The 23,202-nt window shown below is 40.8% G+C and overlaps 1 protein-coding gene across 1 annotated transcript in view; it reads left to right on the forward strand.

The window, feature by feature from the left end:
* Positions 1-23,202, forward strand: part of PDE8B (phosphodiesterase 8B) — a 218,345-nt gene that overhangs the window by 163,618 nt on the left and 31,525 nt on the right. The window contains exons 9-14 of the mRNA XM_077462583.1: positions 816-904; positions 2,024-2,084; positions 11,038-11,089; positions 16,486-16,569; positions 21,256-21,332; positions 22,276-22,440. Of these exons, the coding sequence (XP_077318709.1) occupies positions 816-904; positions 2,024-2,084; positions 11,038-11,089; positions 16,486-16,569; positions 21,256-21,332; positions 22,276-22,440 (528 nt within the window). The remainder of the gene's footprint in view (positions 1-815; positions 905-2,023; positions 2,085-11,037; positions 11,090-16,485; positions 16,570-21,255; positions 21,333-22,275; positions 22,441-23,202) is intronic.

The raw sequence follows: 23,202 nt of genomic DNA on the forward strand, positions 1-23,202 counted from the left end.
TTTTAGTTCAGTAAAGTCCATTCATTTCAAAATGAAATGTTAAAAGCAAATTAAATCTTTTGAACAACATTTTATGTTCTGAGAATTTTCTGAATTCTATCTGTCTTTGGCCAGCTTTATGCCCCGTACACGCGATCGGACATTGATCGGACATTCCAACAACAAAATCCATGGATTTTTTCAGACGGATGTTGGCTCCAACTTGTCTTGCATACATATGGTCACACAAAGTTGGTCGGAAATTGCGAACGTCAAGAACACGGTGACGTACAACACGTACAATAAGCTGAGAAAAATTAAGTTCAATAGCCGGTTGATTCCGAGCATGCGTGGAACTTTGTGCGTTGGAATTTTGTACACACAATCAGAATTTCCAACAATGGATTTTGTTGTCGGAAAATTTGAGAACCAGATCTCAAATTTTATGCAACAGAAATTCCGATGGAAAATGTCCGATGGAGCCTACACACTGTCGGAATTTCCAACAAAAAGCTCCCATCGAACATTTTCCATCTGAAAATCCAACCGTGTGTACGGGGCATTAGAGTAATGTAATAAATGCAACCACGCAACATATTATTCAATGATCTGACTCCTGTGAACTTAAACCCTGTTTGTTTATGTGGCTGATTGCATTTTGCACAATATTGTTCCTTGTACTACTTTACTAAAAAAGACGGAGGATCTCATACAACAAGCTGTCATAACTACGAGTCTGCACCAAAAGCAAAATGTCTACAGCTTAAAGTGAAGATGTTACCACTTCTATTTAACTTTTTGTTACTTATACTTACTTTTATTTACTTTTCTGAAAGGAATGGCAAGGGATTTATTATGCAAGACGGAAATCAGGTGACAGCATTCAGCAGCATGTAAGAGTCACTCCTGTAGTCGGTCAAGGAGGGTGAGTAGACATCATCAAGTAGACTAAAATTACATTTAAGAAACCCTTTTTTCCTTTAATGATTTTAGTTGCAGTTTTCTAGAGATCACTTATTAATGCTATATTCAACAGACGGAGTCCTCAGTGAACTGGGGGATATACTGGGTCACCAGGTTTAAAAAAAAAGGACAGGATCAGAAGAGAAAATGTGATATTTCAGTTTAAAGTGGAAATATTTATCTTCATTTTACCATTTTAGACCTCTTTTGTGGTTACCGTAACATAAAAACATCAGCAAATTCAAAGTGATTAGTAAGGCTGGGTTCACACTTATTCAAATTCGCATGACAGGAGACTGTGACTGGCTCTCGATGGACCTCTGGAGCAGCCGCGGTCCGCAATGGAAAAGGGTCCCCTGCATCTTTTGGCTTTGTTTCAGGTAGAATTCAGGCAAAAATCCTGACCCGATTCGCCCCTGAAACAGAACAGGAACGCATCGGACCCCATTGTGAACCTGGCCTAAAGGTATATTAGGAGTATGCAGGGAAAAGAGGAGATTAACTTTAAAGGCCAATTTAGGTCTCTTACATTTTTATCTAATTTATAGTCCTGTACCACACTTCTGATTTGTAACTAGGAAATCAGCTTTTTCCCTCTCATCTCCAGTCGTCTGTGCTTGCAGAGCTAAGTAACAGCCACACATCTCATCACAAGTGTCCTCACACAGACATGTAGAGAAGGGCAGAGTGTCTGACCGCATCATTTACTTTACAGAGTGTACTGGCTCCAACTCATGAAAAGTCATGTTTAGAGACCCTGTACAGTTGCTCTAATAAAAGTGAAGGTCAGAGTATAAAAATTAAGTTTTTAGTGCATGAGGCATAAATGTAGAATAGCGCTGTTTTAAACAGTGCCATGCTGTTCACTGATACCAAATGGCCTTTGCCATAAAATTTTGGTTTTCTTCTCATTTTGGCTAAACTTTATATTGATTCGCTGACATGACATTTTCTCTTTTTTTCCTACAAAAATATGCATAAAATTAATATAAGACAACGGTCTACAGTACCATTGTCATGTGCATGGAATTGTTGATAACTAGTAGGGTGTAATTGGCTAATTGTCTGTTTACATTTCTAGGAAAATTAGACATTTTGTGTCCATCAAGAAGCTTTGCAGTGGCAGCGACAACAATAAACAGGTAAGACCGATTTAATATGTCTGTGCAGAATGAAACCAGATTTGTTTCCATGGGGTTGATTTACTAAAGGCAGGTTGACTGTGCACTGTGCAAAGTACAGTTGCCCTCTGCAAGTGCAGTTGCTCGGGAGCTTAGTAAATGAGGTACAACTTCACATTGCAAACAATCACATGCAAGGAAAATAGAAGAAAAAAAAAAACAGCATTTTTGCTTGCACGTGATTGGATGATTGAAGTCAGCAGAGCTTCTGCTCATAAAATTAAGCTCTGGAGCAACAGCACTTGCAGAGGGCAACTGTACTTTGTAAAGTGCGCAGTCTACTTTTCTTTAGAAAATCAACCCATGTCTTCACTTTTTAATTTACCATGCAGTTTTGTTATCAAGCCATAGAGGGTTATTTGATTGCAACAAAGGATCGAGTGATATTATTTTTTCACATTTTCTGAAGGGAATGAATTTAGGTATTAATACTTTTTTATTGTCGAATGCATTAATGCTATATCATCTGTCCTTCTTATATACATATAGCTCCAGTATTCAATGGATTCATACCTGTGAAACCACTTTAGCACTTACAAGCAAATAACCAGTCATAGGATTTTCAGCTTTTCTTTCTAATCATAGAAGCTGAAAAGGTTCTGCTTCACTCTGAGTAATGTGATTGCTCTAAAACCAGTAATTAGAACCAGTAAATAAACCATAGTCCATCAGAAGTAAAACTGCTTTTGTTGTGTGAGCTATTATGACATGTTTTCTTTAAATAGCAGAACATTTGGTGGAAAATGTCTTTGAGGTGTTTGGTTCAGTAGCCTAGCTCATCAATGGCCAACATTGATCAAGCCTATTATTCTTAATAAAGGGATATGCGAATTTCAAAATATCTTTAGCTCTGCCGAAACTCTCCTTTCTTCACCAACTCTTTCTCAGGGGAAGAAACAGGCTTTTGAAATAATATATTGAGTGATGGTGCATTTCACTCATTTTTTACATTCTTTTTTTTTTTTAAACAGATTTATTTGAACACATTCAAGCATACATGTTCCATAAACACAAAAGAATGCAAAGTTGTAATGTACAAAACAGTAGAAAACATTTAGGCAATTTGAGCATCCAACTGCATAGAGCTCACTAAAGAGAACATACAACCCCACCTAGTGGCTGAAAACAGAAATGATAGTGCCAATAGAGCATTAAAGTGGATGTAAACCCAATCTCATCCTTTCTAAACTACTGCAATATTGGTTATCTAGAAGGATATACATGCCTCCTGCATGTATACTTATCTGTCAAATGTCTCCCCTCTGTCTGCTATGAGACCCGAATAAATGGCGATTTTGTGGGTGGGTCTGTTTTCCAGGGCTTGGTGGGTGGAGTCGTGAGGTCAGTAGACACCCCGCCCACCTCTACACTCCCCTTATCAACATGCATTTTCTCCTGTGTATTTGTTACACTGAACTTCTGCTATGATCGCTAACATCCAGTCAAAACACAGAAAAGTCCCCACATGACTTCAGCATGCCAAATCATGCTGAGGTGTGGAATAGCCAATCCTTGCAGAGCAGCAGAAGAAAGGAGTGGGAGGAAATTAAAAAATAATGCATGTCTCTTAGGCGAGTGCGCGAGATATGTAAATCACCTGTCACTCACAGCAAGGGGGAGGATTTGACAAAGTTTTTCTAGATTTTTTTCCAGTTTGTCAAGATTTATCTCACTGAACAATAAAAGAGGATTGCTCAGAGCTGGATTAACTCTTTGTGGCAAGACTGGCCTCAAATGATAGGAAATCGTATAGTCTACATTATGACATAAAATATAAAAAAAAATAGTGTTTACATCCACTTTAATAGTGCACAATCCAAAGTCAGATAGTGACAACCATCATTGAGTAACCAACAGCATTCTACCCCGATATCTAATCTATAATCAGATCTACTGGGGCCAAGCCTTATGCATCAAGCCAACCTAATTTTTTAAGTTTAAAAATAAGAAAGCAGCCCTCTATGCTTAGAAATAATGGCAAACCTCAGAATTGATGGACACAACATTTTTTATTTTCAGATTTTTATACTTCTGCGATATGGAAGTAGAAAGTGTCCATTTGTGGGATAGCCTGGTAGAACATGATATCTCATTCTTAGGTTTGTCTCAAACCTCAGTTACCTTAAAGAGGAACTGTAGTCTGCTCACATAATTTGTAAAAAAAAAAAGTTTGCCACTCTGAAGCTTCCCTCCAACCACTTTGCATATTATTTTATATATACTGTGATTCTGTATTTGCCAAATATGCTGCATAAATCTCCCTCCACTGGGTCTGGCTGCAATAATTTTAATTGTTGGCAGCTGAAGCTGTTGCCTGTTCACTTAGATTTACACAGACACACCTCTAGCTCTGCAGCTCTCATTGGACCTCATATGACTCACCCCCTACCTTTCTGGCAAATTCTCATGAGAGTGAGAGAGAGAGCTGTGTATGATGTCATAAGCCTAGGCTTTTTTTTCCAGACAAGAAACAGGAAGTGGGTTGTATAAGGTATTTACTGGCAGACAAAAAATGTTTTACTATCCAAAGTTAAAGCAACAAGGACAGAAGATTTAATAGATGGAAAGATGAACAAAGTACTGAAGTTCCGCTTTAAGCTTGTTTGTTTAGACCATACAAACCATAAACAGGAAATGATGAAATCTGACGTAAATAAAAACTTTTAAAACATATGTTCTACAAAGTGAGCCACCATTTAAAAGAACTTAACTCACAAAATACTTCAAATTTGTTCTTAACAAAATGTAAAATAAGGAATTAAATATCTTTGTATCACAAAAAACTATTTTATTGAAGAGGAGTGATAGCTTGGGACACTATCTCTCCAGTTATTCCCACTTTGCTGCAAATCTTATTTTGGTTTTATGATGCATTTGAGAGTAAACTGTGGGAACCCCATTACCATAAAGAGAGTCTAAGGGCCAGTTCACACCATGGATCCCCTGTGCGATTCACATGTCATCTGGGTGCAGTGAGATTTCAGCCCATTTATTTGATGTTTTTGATGGTGTGAACTGACCGTTACATCGGATTCATACATTTTCCATGATGCAGTGCGTTTACAGAGAAACACATTTTTGGATTAAGGAAACACGATCAACTTCTTTTAGAGGAAAAAAAGGAAGGAAAAGTAGCTATTCTCTTCATCAGAATATTACAATATCACACAGTTATCAAAACAATAGATATGAACAAATAAATATATTTATATTATAGTACCAATTAAAAGCCAGAAATCTTGTGTTAATATATACGTTTTAAATTAACTTAAAAAGGAGTTCCAACCTGGGGGGGGGGGGATTAAAAGTCAGCAGCTACAATACTGCAACTGCTGACTTGTAATATAAGGACACTTACCTGTCCTGGGATCCCGCGATGTCGGCACCAGAAAACAATTTGCCCATTGGCTCCGAGTGCAGGCGCCGGTGTAACGACATATTCGGCGACCCATCGCAGTATGCTACGGAAGTGACGTTCTGTCACCGCCATCTTGCTACACCCCACACTCGTCCACAGATACACTAAGAAAGGGGTAAGCGTACATGTTGTTACCCCCACTGGAGTTTTGTATTTTAGACGTATTTATAACAGTAAAATTAGTTTCTATAGTGAAATACAGGACTTAGAACTCCATCTGACTGCTTAGATGTTGAATTTTAAAAGCAGCGAACTTCTGTCAGATTAGCAAACATGTGAGATGAGCAGGGTTGCCACTGCTTTTAATATTCAAGCTCTAAGGAGTCAGACGGAGTTTTAAGTCCTGTATTTCACTATACAATCTGACTTTACTGTTATAAATACGTGTAAAATGCAAAACTCCGGTGGGTGTAACAAGATGTCCGCTTTCTCCCTTCTTAGTGTATCCTTACTGTGGGCGAGTGTGGGGTGTAGCAAGATGGCGGCAACAGAAAGTCACTTCCGTAGCAACCTGTGATGGGTCACTGAGTATGTCGTTACACCGGCATCTTCACTAAGGGAAACAGGAAGTGAAGCCTTGCAGCTTCACAGCCTAATTCCTACTGCGCACGCACGAGTCGCTCTGCGCTTTCTGAATGGTCCTGCTGTCTTCTGGGACCTGTGTGTCTCCTAGAAGGCGGGGGGAGGAGGAGGGGCCGGAAATTGCATAGATAGCCACTCAAAGATTGCAGTGATGTTACCCGGAAGTGGGAGAGAGTACCTCACTATGACAAGTATCTGCTCCCCCCCAAAAGGTGCCAAATGTGGCAACGGAGGCAGAAGCAGATAAGCGGAGCTTCCCTTTTTGGGTGGAGCTCCACTTTTAACCTTGATTTTCTTTTTTAAAGTTATCTCCACTTCTCCAAGAAAATAGTTTTCCAACCGTAAACTTGTGGGTGACTTTAGAAAGGACCCAACCTGTAGAAAATGCACCCAAAAAGACAAGCATAGGGCAAAGAACTAGTCATCATGTCGAGAGAAAACAATTGCTCAGCAGGAGAATATGTTAATGGGGGAATCGTGCGGAATTCGCACCATCTATGGCCTGCCTTAGGTATTAAATGCATTGAACAAGAAGAACACTATTTCACTAATTCAAGAAACTGTATAAATCCCAATCATCAAACTCAACCTTATTCCAATTTTTAGAAAATAAATTGAAATAGATCTTGAGGTTTGAAAGTCCACAATCTTTTTCTCTCTAGATGAGTCAAGAGATGCACATATGTCTGTAATCCTCAATAAATCTCTTGGGGATAATACTAACTACATAAATAGTCCTTCAATATATCACAAAATATAAAAACAGTTCAAAAGCAGTTGTTCCAAATGGACCGTGTCAGGTATGGGAAGGCTGTAATTGATGTCAAATAGCAGCTTTCTTTTGTTAGCAAAAATCCACCAATCTCACTGCAAGCCAGATATTAAGCTTCTGTATTGTCTGTTTTACAACTTCAGAACAGATTAGCATCGCACTGTGAAACCAATCACAAAGTTGGCCTGCATGTTTGAAACATTGAATAAGGGCCAGCTGAATTTGTCTAGTATGTATACTGATATGTCTATTACTTGAAATCTCTTCCCATAAATACAGTTAAGTTTCACGCTACACCTCCATAAAGAGCTTTGTACTTTACTTTGCATGAACACTGAAGAGTGACCTAGGCCAAGCAAACATAATTAATGCCCAATCTTCTATATACAGGGGGTAAAATAAGTATTGAACATTTGTCTAGGTAAATATATTTCTAAAAGCTCTATTGACATGAAATTTTTACCACATGTCGGTAACAACCCATGCAATCCATACATACAAAGAAGAAACCAAAACATATACGTTCACAAATTAAGTTATGTGTAATATAATGGAATGACACAGGGAAAAAGTATTGAACATGCTAACTGAAATGTATTTAATACTTCATGTAGCACCCTCTACCAATAGGTAGGTGCTAGTAAGGTTTATTTTTACTAGGTTATCCAGCATAAGCACATTTAGGCAGGCCTATGCTGTATGCTAGGCCTGTCTGTTTTGATCTGGGGGCTGGGAGTGGTCAGTGTGACCACCTGCACATCAGTTCTGAGGTGCCTCCACTGTTTCTGAGGAGAATGTTCTAGAACTGGAGTGGCACGCAACTTGTGTGTGAGCCCTAACCAATCCCCATCAGTAATGCAAGGGGAATGGCCTCATATATAAGCTGAGGTCACATGTCACGGGGGGGAGAGAGTCGACTGGGTGAAGTGAGGAATGGAGTGCTAGACAGCTGCAGGAGGACACCCCCATCTGGGGGGGTGTACCGATTGCAGGAGGAGGCCCGGGGAGAGCTGTGAAGGAACATTGCCTCTACATGGTCATTGGCAATGTCTCTGTCACCACAAGTGTCAAGAATGCATGGTCCGGACAAGTTCCTCATCAAGGACTCAGGGCTGGAAGGTTGGTGAGTGTTACCACAGTGGATGGCTGGAGGTGCCAGGGAATCTGTGAGGGAACTCTGCTTCTACACAGTCATTAGCGTCTTTATCATGCACGGTGGATGATGAGGAGTCCTGGATCAGAAAAGCGACTGTGGGGATCTGTGTCAAATTGGTGTGGCTGGAGGGCACATGATTTGCAAGTTGGGCTGGCTGGGAGCAGTAGTCCATTTCCTAGAAGACAAGCTTTTAATCTACTGGGCCTTCAGAGAGGTTCTGCAGGCCTCAGACCTAGTAGCAGCGAGCCACCAGAGCCAGTAGAGGGGCTTATTCAGAGTGAGTTCATACTACCCAATAGAAGAGGATGTGTCATACTTCAATTATCAACTACAAGTTTGTGCAAGAGGAATGAAGTCTGTACATGAAGAAGCAAGTTTGGGCAGGAGGCGAAGAGATCTAAGACCCTTGCTTTTACACTGTCAAAAATTGATGGATGGAAAACTCTTAGAAACAGTAGTCTGTATGGAGATGCAGGAGGAGTGTCTTCATGGAGATGCAGGGGAAGATTTATATCTAGTCTATTATGCACATTCAATCTTCAGGCTCTAACTTTATTCAAAGTGTATTGGAATCTTTAAATATGATGGCAATTATCCCATATCCCTATCCAAGTTGTACCTCTCCAATAAAAGGACAAAAACAGAGCTTGCAAAAGACTGTTCATTGTCTCTGGAAAGGAAGCATGAAGTCTGGCAGTTTCCACAGTCTCCACATCTTGAAGGTTCCATGGGCCTCTTCTATAAACTCTGCTCTTTAGTTATTTCCATAGATTTTCTATTGGATTCAAGTCAGGTGATTGGCTGGGCCATTCTAGCAGCTTTAATTTATTTCTTTGAAACCAGTTGAGAGTTTCTTTGGCTTTGTGTTTGCCATCATTGTTTTGATTAAATGTCCACCCTTGTTTCATCTTCATCATCCTGGTAGATGGCAGCAGATTTTATTTTTATTTTATCAAGAATGGCTTGGTACATTTTTCCATTCATCCTTCCTTCAATGATATGAAGTTTGCCAGTACTGTATGCTGAAAAACAGCCCCACACCATGATGTTCCCACCTCCAAACCTCACTGTTGGTATAGGGGTAGTTTTGGGGTGATGTGCAGGGCCATTTGACCTCCAAACATGGTGTGTATTATGGCTTCCAAGGCGTTCAATTTTGGTCTCATCTGACCAGACTATATTCTCCCAGTATTTCACAGGCTTGTCTAAGTGCTGTGCAGCAAATGTTAAATGAGCTTCAACATGCTTTTTCTTCAGCAGTGGAGTCTTGCATGGTGAGCGTGCGTACAGACCTTGGTATTTAAGTGCATTACTTATAGTTTTCTTTGAAACAATTGTATCTGCTAATTCCAGGTCTTTCCGAAGCTCTCTACAAGTGGTACTTGGCTCTTGGACAACTCTTCTGATAATTCTTTTCACTCTGGCAGAAATTTTGCAAGGAGCACCTGGTCGTGGCCAGTTTATGGTGAAATTATGTTCTTTCCACTTCTGTATTATGGCACTAACAGTGCCCACTGGAACATTCAGAAGTTTAGAAATCCTTCTGTAACCAATGCCATAAGTATGTTATGCAACAATAAGCTTGCAAAGGTCTTGAGAGAGCTCTTTGCTCTTGCCTATCATGGGATGTTTTTTGTGTGACACCTTGGTAATAGGACCTTTTTTATAGGCCAACCGTTGAGACTAAACCAGCTGATATTAATTTTCAGGGGCAGGATTGCTTTCTAATTATTGACAGATTCAGCTGGTGTCTTGGCTTTCCATGTCTTTTGCACCTCCCTTTCTTCATGTGTTCAATACTTTTTCCCTGTGTCATTCCATTTTATTACACATAACTTAATTTCTGGACTTGATTTCCTTATATGTATGGATTGCATGGGTTGTTACTGACATATGGTGAAAATTGAATGTCAATAGCACCTTTAGAAATATATTTACCGTACCTAAAAAAATGGGGATGTGTTCAATACTTATTTTTTCCGCTGTATCTCCTGTTAATAAAAATTCTAAAACCTCCGTAGGCTTAACGTGTATGGAAACATTTTTGTTTAGCTTTGGATAGAGAAAGATGAGACCCTTTGTCTTTTTTTATTGCTGTCTGTGTCCCCATGAAGGAGCCTAAACCTCTCTTTGGCTGTCCATTATCACAGAGGCAGAAAGTGGGGGGAAATCATTTTGAGGTGTCACCAGAGCAAGCAGAGCTAGAGGTGAGGGTAACCCCTCCCATGGGTATGTACATCTGTTTCTGTTATAACTATCTAAGATGGGAATTCCATTCTCTTTAAGAGATTTAATCTCACCTCCTGTTATGTTTTTAGAACAGGAAGTAGAGAGAAATTTCCCTGGCAGGACACAGACAGTAAAAAATTATCTGATAGGGGTTTAAAATGATTATTTCCTTGAGCTTTTGTTTTGTTTTCAGGAGAAAAAATGGTTTATAACATTTAAAATGTGTAGCAGCAGGAAATAAAGCCTGTAACAGAAGCTTCTGTCTTTTCAGGGCAGCACAGTTCCATCCAATAAGATTGCTCATCTTCCTTTGCAAGGAATTATTAACTGTGTAAAAATGTAAAAAATAATCCAAATGCATGAAACTTGCTCTTAAATGGGGTAAATTATATTCATGAAATGCGCTCTTACTTTTTTTTTCCTTCCTAGCTTGGTATTTCCAAGAACATAAAAATTCTTTATAAAGTAATTAGTGGTCAGTGACCATCTGATGATCAGCAGTGCTAAGAGACCAAGCGATCATCACAGTGATCATCAAAGTAATCAGAGGCCACTAAGTGAACACTAAAATGATCATCAACATTTTCAGTAAACAAAGTGTTACAGTAAGTAAAGTGACCACCAAGTGATCATCAAGGTGCTCATTGACCACTAAAAATGCATCTAAGTGCTCAGCGATCACTAAGTGATCATCAAAGTAAAAATAAACAGATAAAGCTAACTGACTTACCATTTATTTTTCAATTGTTTTTTCCAGGTCTACAAGATAAACAGGGATGAGAAACATCCTGGAGAAAATACACTTACAGGTTGCTCACTTTCATATGTTTAAAAACATAAATATGCATAACATAGTTTTAAGTGACAACAAATTGTGAAATGTACTGTACTGTACAATATAAATTCAATTCAATTAAGAATGAACAACATATGTCCTTTTCCCCCTCACTGAACCTAATCAGAGAAGAATTGGCTTTTCTGGGCTGATTATTGCTGTTTCCCCCCTGAGACAGCTGGCATCCCTTCTACATACATTGCTTTGAATAAGTATTCATACCCCTTGAAATTTTCCACATATTGTCATGTTACGACCAAAACGTAAAAGTATTTTATTGGAATGTAATGTGATAGACCAACACAAAGTGGCACACAATTGTGAAGTGGTAGGAAAATGATAAAGGGTCTTCCCAATTGTTTACAAATAAATATGTGAAAAATGTTGCATGTATTTGTATTCAGCCCCCCCCCTCCCCCCCAAGTCTTTTGGAGTATGTCTCTACTGGCTTTGCACATCTAGAGAGTGAACTTTTTGCCCATTCTCAAGAGCTCAAGCTCTGTTAGATTGGATGGAGAGTGTCTGTGAACAGCAATTTTCAAGTCTTGCCCCAGATTCTCAATTGGATTTAGGCCTGGACTTTGACTGGGCCATTCTAGAACATAAATATACTTTGATCTAAACCATTCCATTGTAGCTCTGGCTGTTTGTTTAGAGTCATTGTCCTGCTGGAAGGCAAACCTCCACCCCAGTCTCAAGTCTTTTGCAGACCCTAACATGTTTTCTTATAAGATTGCCCTGTATTTGGCTCCTTCCATCTTCCCATCAACTCTGACCAGCTTCCCTGTCCCTGCTGAAGAAAAGCATCCCCACAACATGATGCTGCCACCACCATGCGGTGGGGATGGCGTGTGCAGTGTTAGGTTTCCACCACACATAGCATTTTGCTTTTAGGCCAAAAAGTTCAATTATGGTCTCATCTGACCAGAGCACCTTCTCCCACATGTTAGCTGTATCCCCCACATGGCTTCTCACAAGCTGCAAACTGAACTTCGTATGGCTTTCTTTCAACAATGGCTTTCTTCTTGCCACTCTTCCATAAAGGCCAGATTTGTGGAGTGCACTGCTAATAGTTGTCCTGTGGACAGATTCTCCCACCTGAGCTGTGGATCTCTGCAGCTCCTCCAGAGTTACCATGGGCCTCTTGGCTGCTTCTCTAATTAATGCTCTCCTTGCCTTGCCTGTCAGTTTAGGTGGACGGCCATGTCTTGGTAGGTTTGCAGTTGTGCCATACTCTTTCCAATTTCGGATGATGGGTTGAACAGTGCTCCGTGAGATGTTCAAAGCTTGGGATATTTTTTGTATAACCTAACCCTGCTTTAAACTTCTCCACAACTTTATCCTTGACCTGTCTTGCGTGTTCCTTGGCCTTCACGATGCTGTTTGTTCACTAAGGTTTTCTAACAAACCTCTTAGGGCTTCACAGTACAGCTGTATTTGTATACTGAGATTAAATTACACACAGGTGCACTCTCTATTTACTAATTAAGTGACTTTAGAGGGCAAAGGGTTCCACTAGATTTTAGTTAGGGGTATCAGAGTAAAGGGGTCTAAATATATATGCATGCCACACTTTTCAGATATTTATTTGTAAAAAAAAATGTAAAACATTTATCATTTTCCTTCCACTTCACAATTATGTGCCACTTTGTGTTGGTATATCACACAAAATTCCAATAAATTACATTTAAGTTTCTGGTTGTAACATGACAAAATATGGAAAATTTAAAGGGGTATTAATACTTTTTCAAGGCACTGTATGCATAAACATTCATGTACGTGCAGTGAAAACTTGCAGTGATATTACATTTTTGACACTCGTTATACTCTGCATCTACAGACCAACAAAATGACCACAAGACTCAGGAAAATGTGGCCACATCTAAAATTACTATTTTTTTTAATTGATGTGTATTTTTGGTGAATATTAAAGAAGATCTTGAGAGAATTCTATAAGTAAGTCTATGAGTAAGAGTCTACGAGTAAAGCAACAAAGAGCTTCTAAAATGATTAGACCTGACCAATTCTTCAATTTTGGGCCTTTGTGCTGAATTTATGATGAAGAGTTATAGAAACCCAATAAACAGAATGTTTTTTTTTTCTGATATTCACACAGAAACTTGTTTCTATTAAAGTTGCATTTGGATGTTAGATTTAGTTTGGATGCCATTTATAATTAATGGGTCCTTATTAATACAGTGTGGAGACAATGGGTGAACTTTGTAGTACACCTGTACTGTGTGCAAGCAAAATAATGTATGGCAGGCATTGCAAAGGGAGGTTAGAAAAGTGCTACAACATATCTTTACAGTTATGAACTGCTGGCTGTGCTCCATGGAAATTTTGTAAAGTCAAAAGGTGAAAATTTAGCAACTGATATGTTACATGAATGTTGTCTACAAGGAATGAAATGCCGTAGCAGGAATATTGTGCAACTGTGTCTTCTTTTTTTCAATACACATGGCATAGTGTAGTAGCACAAAACATCCAACCCAAGCATATTTTTGGGCATCAGAAAATGTAAACTAATAGGTTACTATAGGTCAGTGATGGCAAACTTTTTTGAGCCAGAGTGCCCAAACCGTTACACAAAACCAACTTATTTCTTTCAAAATTGTCAACACAGAATTAAACCTACCAGCGGCTCTATACAGAGGATGGGACTGATCATCAATCTGAATGAGCCCCGAGGGACCAAAAATGTACGATTCTGCCAGATTCGCTCAGAATGCAGGGTTCAGGAATGCATTGTGCTCAGAATACACTGTGCAACATACACTGACCTACCTGACACATGCACTGATCATTACACTCACCTATCTGACCATTACACTAACCTACCTGACACATGCACTCATCTACCTGACACATACTTCCTGCTCTACTCACATCCCCATCCCACCCACACACAGTAAAATGTAGATCGGAGGATTCACCCCCCCTCCTTACCTCTCCATGGCTTTATCATCCAGCTCTCCCAAGGCAGTATTGTCGGACAGTGCAGGGTCAAGGTCATCCAGGGCAAAGATGCCAAACTGCGCCCCCTTTCCCTTAGGGTTATGGTCAGGGTGCCCCCTACCCCTGCAATAAACCATTGCACCAGGGGCAGCTGCCCCTCCTGCCCACCCCTTGTCCCGGCCCTGTGTTGGAGTCCCGCCATCCAGCTGCTCCTCGATTTTTCCTGCCACTGGGAGGTCAGCCAGCAGCCGCTGCACCTCTCCTATGGCCATGGATGATCTGCTCTGAGCACTGCCTTCCCCCTCCACTGTTCCACAGGTTGCCTCAGAGGGACAGACTAAACCAAAGTAGTCCTGGGGCAGGGGGAGCTGTAATAGGGTGCCTGCAGAGAGGAATGCCCAAATGCCTTACTGGAGGTGTAGGGGTCCGGGGGAGGCAATAAGCTGCAGCACAGACCCTCGGGACAGTGGACGAAGAACTTTACACCCCCCTAAACATCGCACATGGGACGAGATGACTGGCTGCCCACCTCCCCGCCGACTTTACTGGTACTGATGCAAGGAAGGGAGCCGGCTCCTCCGTGCCTGCACTGCCAGTGCAAGTGACTGCCTGGCTGGGGTATTCCCCTAGCGTGCCCACAGAGAGGGCTCGGCGTGCCAGCTGTGGCACACGTGCCATAGGTTCGCCATCACTGCTATAGGTAACTGCATTTGCATTTCAGCTTTGCTCTTGCTCTGTGCTGCCTTATTGAAAAACTCTTATCTTGTAATTCTGGTCAAATTCTAACTAAGGCTAAACCTACTCCCATCTCGATTCTAAGACTATTCTATTTACCCTGTAAAAGAAAAGATGTCTCTACTTATTCTGCAGCTGCTCCAGTCCGGTCACATGATGTCATTGCAGTGGCGTAGTGGGGGGTGTGCAGCTGGTGCCATCACCCTGGGCGCAACATTTAGATGGGCGCAGACAGGGACAGCACCACTATAAGGCAGCCCAGGCACCAGACAAAAACAAAACCTCCATTCTGCGCCCAGTAGGAGAGAGGGCACAACATGGAGGTTTTAGTTTACCTGCTTTTTAGCTGAGAAAGGGAGAATGGATCCAAGCATGCAGAGGATGGCAGAGCGGTAGGTGGATCTCGATCCCGAGTATGTGCAGGCAGTGAGTACCATGCTGTGTGCGGGGGAGGGGGGAATGAGGGAGGCAGGCGGGGGGTGCTAGCAAAGGAGAAGCTCTGGGTGGAGGAGGCTGCCTGCTGGTTGCTGAGGCTGCCACCGCCACTGGAAATCCTGCTGGAGATTTTTTCCTGCCTGCGTGGGACACGGCTAACCCTCCTGTCCCTGGTGCTGCAGCACCACTGATGTGATCAGAGTGGAGGGGTCTGGCGGGGATTGCGGAGGTGTGATAAAGTGGAGGAATGGGGGGGGGGGGGTATTTGGAGGTGTGATCAGAATGGAGAGAACTGGTGAGGGATTCTGGGGGTATGATCAGAGTGGGTTGAATCTGAAGTTTGATCAGAGTGGAGGGAATCTGGGGGTGTGATTAGAGTGAAGAAATTCTAAGGGGGGGGATGTGTTCAGAGTGGGGGGCTATCTGAGGTATGTCATCAGGGTGGGGGTATCTGGGGAGTGTGATCAGTGGGAGGGGGGGCTCTAAAAGACCACAGGTTAAGGGGCACAAATGACTTGCCTTGCCCCGGGCATTGACGACCCACTCTACGCCACTGCGTCATTGCCCAGTTTGAGCAGCCATTGTCACTGCCTCTCCTCTCCACTGAAGCTGTCGCTGGGACCCAATCTTGTGACCAGAGCGGCTCCAGAATAGGTAAGTATAGGCATCTTTTCATTCACAGGGAAGACAGAATAGAATAATTAGAAAGGGGGTGGGAGTAGGTTTAGCCTTAGTTAGGATTTGACTGGAATTACACTTTAAGGTTCCTTTAGTCTACAGCATTATATGATTGAAGTGTATGATTAAAGGAGAAGTTTGAGGGTTTTAAAAAAAACAAACACACATGCTCACCTCTATGCTGCAGCATCGGTGTGATGCTGCAGCTGTCCCTCGTCAGCTCTAGTACTGAGAACTGAGCGATCACATGACTGCCAATCGCTCCATTTTCGGTCTGCTCAGAGCTATCTCTGGGTCACAGCAGACAAAAAGTAAGTGCGACCCAGAAAAGAAGTATGGGCAAAAAATCTTTGGCCATACTACTTTTTTTTAAAAAGTTTCTCAACCTATGCTGCCAAAAAAACAACCAAACAATAGAAATCTCCCACACACATTGGTATAGGATGCCCATATTAATTTGTTTAGGAAAGGGAATATCTAGACTCATTGCAGTCTGTGAATTAAATATTGAAGTTTGCATTCTTAACACTTTAGATATAATTGTATTTTTTAATTGTCTTTTAGAGTCTCATTCCCACTCATTCAGACATAAGAACAGAAGGAAAGAGTCAATAGATGTAAGGTCAATCACATCACGGAGTAGTGACGGTAAGGAAAATAACCTAATTTCATTTTTAACACAAACCTCACAAATATATTATTTTCCATATAGAAAGATTGACACTAATGTTGTGGGGTTGGTTTTTAAAAGATGGAGCATTTTCCATAGCAAATAGTGTAATTTCCTCTATTCCTTGCACTTGTCTCCAAGAATGACCTGCTCCATTTTTTAAGTAAACAGAAATAAAAGAACAAACATGATATGTATGGCGTGTTTATATGAAAACACTCAGAGTTGTATTATATTCAAAGTATTTAATTTCACTTACATTCTTAATATTATAATCATATAGGGGTCTTTAACCACTTCAGCCCTGGAAGATTTGGCTGCTGAGTGACCGGGCAATTTTTTGCGATTCGCACTGCGTTGCTTTAATTTACAATTGTGTGGGCATGCGACGCCGCACCCATACATTCGCGTCTTTTTTTTCCCCACAAATAGAGCTTTCTTTTGGTGGCATTTGATCACCTCTGCGATTTTTATTTTTTGTGCTATAAGCAAAAAAAGAGCTTCAATTTTGAAAAAAAACACCATATGTATTCCTCTACATATTTTTGGTAAAAAACATTTGCAATAAGTGTATATTGATTGGTTTGCACAAAAGTTATAGTGCCTACAAAGTAGGGGATAGATTTATAGCATTTTTATTATTATTTTCTTTTTACTAGTAATGGCGGCGATTTTTATCAGGAATGCGACATCATGGCAGACACCTTTGACACATTTTTGGGACATTTGGGATTTATACAGCGATCAGTGCTATAAAAATGCACTGATTACTGTAAAAAATGTCACTGGCAGGTAAGGGGTTAACACTAGGGAGCAATGAAGGGGTTAACTGTGTTCCCTAGGTGTGTTTCTAACTGTAGGGGGAGGGGACTGACCTAGAGGAAGTGACGGATCATGGTTTCTAGCTAATAGGAATTCATCTGTCACTCCTCACAGAACAGAACAGGGATTTGTGTGTTTACACACACACACACTTCTGTGTTCTGCCTCTTGTGCCCGTGATCGCTCGTGACCGGCGGTCATCACGATTGTCAGCCACGAGCATCGGCAGTCCGGTGGCATCCGCGTGCCTGCTACCCTGATCCCGCGAGCGGTTTGTGGGATCGTACCAACCTGCCACAGTAAAATGATGGCAGCTGGTCGGCAAGCGATTAAGACATACAATTAGATTTTTTTTTTAATATTTAAACATATCTTTTAGATGTATGTGAAGGTTCTTATTTTTCCAGGTCATGATATAGCTAGTAGTAGTAGTAGTCACATTCAACTGGACTTGTTATGTAATGTTTCGAGCTTCTCCAAGCCACTTCTTCAGTTATTCAGTGTCAGAAAGGTATCCCAGCATTTATTGTACTTCCACACATGTAGACACCTTAATGCAGTCACCATGGAATGTGTAGAAGTTGATTGTCCAAAATTGGCATCTTTTGCATCAGGGAATCTGTATAGGTGAACATTTTTTTTTATTACATGGCTAAAAGTGTACATTGTTGTCAAATTGTCTGGGTAGAAATGTTAAAATGTAATTATATATTGGAGACAGATGGTGTGAAAGGTCAAACTCCTCTTCATAGAAGTTTGTTGGTTCGAGTTTAACATAGATGGCTTTTTTCAAGTTTCTTGCAAACCAGTTGCCCTCTCTGACCAAAATGGGAAACTCAGAAAGAATGTTTGTTTTCCTTAGGGTGTAGGAAACTTGCAGAGTCTTGACCTTTGGAACTTTCACTATTATGTTGAGCCATTTGTTTGTTAAGAGGTTGTTGTATCTGCCAAGTGAGCAGGTCTTTGGATTTCTTACTACACTGCACTGAATTTGGGTGTTTGGGTTTTTCGGCTGTAGAAGCTTCTGTCTCAATTTATAGCTGTTCTTGAACAACATGGGACACATCTCAAGAGTGCTTTGAAAGTTTGTGTCTACCCAGACTAGACTTTCTTTAAAGAATCCAAAAAGGAAAAAACAACCACTGAATGGGGGGGGGGGGGGGGCAGAATACATGGAGAAATATCTAATAATAATAGTAATAATCTAGTAAGTAGCTATAGTGTTTGAAAACTTAGAAGGATCTTTAATCACTTGCCGACCGCCTCACGTATGAATACGGTGGTAGGTTGGTTCTCCGGTGCCGGATCACGTACCTAGTGCTTCCGGACAGGGGGCGCACCCGTTGTACTGTGATTAGTCAAAGCACAAGCCGATCAGTGGGTGCCATTGTCATTGTAAACAATAGACAGAGCTCTGCCCTGTGAGGGGGGATGTGCTTGCTTTTGTTTCCCTGCAAAGCAGGGAATAAAAACCAAAGCACATCACTTCATAAAAGCACTTAGTAAAACATCTAATAGCAGGTCTGGTACAAGGATTTTTGACACCCTAGGCGAAACCTCATTTTTCCACCACCCTTTGCCCTGCCCATGTATACCCCACCTTCTTAATAAAGCGCCCATCAAATGCAGCCTCACCAGTGCCCTTCAAATGCAGCCTTGCCCGTGCCCATCAAATTCAGCCTCACCCGCACCAATCAAATGCAGCCTCACCAGGGCCCATCAAATGCAGCCTTACCAGCACCCATCAAATGCAGCCTCATCAGTGCTAATCAAATGCAGCCTCACCTGCACCCATCAAATGCAGCCTCACCAATGCCCATCAAATGCAGCCTCACCAATGCCCATCAAATGCAGCCTCACCACCACCAATCAAATGCAGCCTCACCTGCGCCCATCAAATGCAGCCTCGCCAGCACCCATCAAATGCAGCCTCGCCAGCACCCATCAAATGCAACCTCACCAGCACCAATCAACTGCAGCCTCACCTGCACCCATCAAATGCAGCCTCACCAGCACCAATCAACTGCAGCCTCACCTGCACCCATCAAATGCAGCCTCACCAGCGCCCATCAAATACAGCCTCACCAGCGCCCATCAAATACAGCCCCACCACCTCCCATCAAATGCAGCCTCACCAGCACCCATCAAATTCAGCCTCACCAGCGCCCATCAATGAATGTTTGCTTGCTTCCATTAATTCGGGAGTCGGGACACAGACACAGTCCTCCAGGCCGCCTGCTGATGCTGAGACTTAGTTTCTTGCTCCAGAGAAAAGAGAATAGCAGTGCACCCTAGGCAGCTGCCTAGTTTGCCTTGTGGTAGCACTGGCCCTGTCTAAGCCCTTGTACACACGGTCAGACATTCCGACAACAAAATCCGTCTGATTTTTTCCGACTGATTTTGTCTGAAACTGTTGTTGCATACACACGATTGGACAAAGTTGTCGGAAAATCCAATCATTCGGAACGTGATGGCATTCTTTCATTGCGACGGGACTGCGTTGCGGCTAGTAGCCAATAGCTTTGGTCTCGTAATTTGATCTGAGCTTGCGTGGCACTTTGTCCGATCGGAATTCTCTACAAACGATCAGACAAAGTCCGATCGGATCATGTTGTCGGAAAAAGTTTATATCAAACTCTCACACACGGTCGGATTATCCGACAACATGGTCCGATCGGATCTTTTCCGTTGGAATTTCCGACCATGTATACGAGGGCTAATAGTACAAACAAACTAAGAACTGTTAGACACACATTTAACTCTTTGATTGCCCTAGATGTTAACCCCTTCCCAGCCAGTGTCATTAATACAGTGACAGTGTAAATTTTTAGCACTGATCACTTTATTAGTGTTACTGGTTTCCCACAAAGTGTCAGTTAGTGTCAGGCTACTATCACAGTCCCACTATAAGTCACTAATCGCCACCATTACTAATATAAAAAAAATTCAGTATATTATACTATTGTTTGTAGACGCTATAATGTTAACATAAACCAATGAATACATACTCATTGGGATTTTTTTCCAAAAATGTATGAATACATTTTTTTTTTTTTTTATTGGATGTATTTTATAGCAGATATTTTATTTTTTTTCAAAATTGTTGGTCTTTTTTCTTTATAGCGCAAAAAACTAAAATCCTAGTAGTGATCAAATACCACCAAAAAGAAAGGTCTATCTGTGGAAAAAAAAAATTCTCTAAATTTATTTTGTGTAGAGTGTTGTATGACGCAGTGGCAAAAAGCAAAAAATGGCCTGGTCATGAAGGGGGTAAATTGAGGTCAAGTGGTTAACCAACATCACACCCCTGTGTTCTTCAAGCCCAGCAATACACTGAGACAGAAGCTTGTACATTAAAAAGACCCAACACCAAAACACAAGCATTGAAGATTAAACTGAAGTCTTTCAATAAAATATTCGGGGGGGTTCACTTCTTGAAGAAGAACTCTAGAGACCTTTGCGTTTTCTGTCTTTGCTTCATGTTCACTTTTTGGTTTTTGCCATAATGTGCCACTGGCTTAAAAGAAAACAATTCACAGAGAAATATGCATGCAACCATTGCTCACCTCCTTCAGAAAATTCTAGTTGCATGGTTGTCATGTCAATCCACTGGATTAAAGAACATGCCTTTTGACTTCCCTTGTTGCATACTTTTTTTGGGGGAGGTCTGTAATTTATGAAGTAATGAAGAAGAACTTGCCAGACAATTAGCATTTTCTGAAAGAAATCAGCAGTGGCAATATACAGATTTACCTTACTATGGATTTTATTTAAATAAGTATGTGACCTGTAACTGAATATATTTTAGCCTTTGTAATAACAATTTAGTGTTTACTTTACAGCAGCCAGTTTACAGAACCACAGGTATTCATCAATGGCACGGATTCACACCATGACCATAGAGGCTCCCATTACAAAGGTAACAACAAAGGGTACTACATGTATACACTTTTCCTGTCTAGTGGTAGCACCATCCACTGATCAGAAAGAGGGGAGGGGGGTATTGTGTCTCTTTATTATATGGGGTAGAGCTGGGGATTTTCTAAATAAAAAATATTTAAAAACACGATTCAAATCTATTTCTTTTTTTTTTTTGATGTACACCACGCTGGGCCTGAGGAGCAGGGGTTTTTAGGCGAGGCCGTGGCTTTGGCCTAGTCCACGGCGTCCAGCCTCGCGGACAAGGCCGAAGCCGCGGCCTCGCCTAACAACTCCTGCCCGGAACTCCTCAGGACCGGCACGGTGTCAGCGCCGGCCCTAGGGATCTGCAGGCAGGAGTTTTTAGGCGAAGCCGTGGCTTCGGCCTAGTTTGTGGTGTTTGGCCTCGTGGACTAGCCCGAAGCCGCGGCCTTGCCTCAAAACTCCTGCCCGCAGTACCTCAGGACCGGTGCAGTGTCAGTGCCAGTCCTGGTGAAAAAAAAAAAAAAAAAATCGATATGCTGAACTTTTGAATCGATTTGACCTCTCAACTCGATTCAAGATTTAAATCAATTTTTTCCCCAGCCCTAATATGGGGCACTTACTCTGAAGGACAAAATAGAAAATGCCATCTGAAGGATAGGCAAGGGGCACATAATTCTTTTCGGAAAGACATTTACTCCTATTGCCTTAATGTGATGCCTGTCACACTAACACAAGCATTTGTTTGGTTTGAAGCAGAGCAGTTATTATAATAGGCCCTACTTTGTGGCTATGCATAATGCAGTAGGGTGCATAGATACCTCATGGGGCTGACTTCTGCAGCTATTTTTGTAAGGATAAACTCATTGATATTGGCATAAGAAACAAGCTATTCATCGATCCTGTTCTTATGTGCTATGCACTGAAAAAATGATTATTGACTTTTTGTTTTGTCTCATAAGGTCATTAACATAATAAATGCAGCTCAGGAGAACAGTCCTGTGACGGTGGCAGAGGCCTTGGACAGAGTGTTGGAAATTCTAAGGACCACAGAGCTCTATTCTCCCCAGCTGGCAACCAAAGAAGAGGATCCCCACACAAGTGACCTTGTCGGTGGTCTGATGACAGTAAGCAATTATAAAATGATAGCAACCAACATTCCTTTAGTTATCATTTCATGCATTTATTTTTATAAATTTTCTGGTCATTTGTTATGATCGCAATTCGTAAATTCATAAATTTGTAAATTAGAAGATTAGAAAATCCGAAAATAAGAAAGAAAATACGAAAATTCGAAAGAATACCTAACTAACTAATAATAACTATTAAATTATAGGTATTGGAATTTCCTTTCAAATTTGTCTGTTAGTGAACATAACGAATACGAATTTATTCAAAGTTACGAATTATCCAAAATAACAAATGCTGCATCTAAACAAATGAACTGAATGCATTATTAATAAATAATAATAATAAAAAAGTATTATTATTATTGTTATTTATTAATATTAATTTGTTCCATTCGTTTAGATATGGCATTCGTTATTTCGGATAATTCTTAACTTCGGATAAATTTGTATTCGTTGTGTTCACTAACAGCCAAGTTTGAAAAGAAATTCCAATACCTATAATTTAATAGTTAGTAATAGTTAAGTTATTTTTAGTTAGTTATTATTTCAGATTTTCGGATTTCTGAATTTCCGAGTTTTCAAATTTACGAATTTATGAATTTACAAATTTTCAAATATTTGAATTTATGAATATTATAGAAATAGTGTGTTTAAAGCTAAACCTTTTTTTATAATCACTTTGGGAAAAGTAGGAAAAAGTTAAAGTATAACTAAAGGCAAGTAGAGATGGATTAGAACACATATTACATTATTATTTCT

Source organism: Lithobates pipiens, unplaced genomic scaffold (genome assembly GCF_037356315.1).
Source record: "Lithobates pipiens isolate NorthernLeopardFrog02 unplaced genomic scaffold, aLitPip1_a1.2 Scaffold_3, whole genome shotgun sequence".
Classification (NCBI taxonomy): domain Eukaryota; kingdom Metazoa; phylum Chordata; class Amphibia; order Anura; family Ranidae; genus Lithobates; species Lithobates pipiens.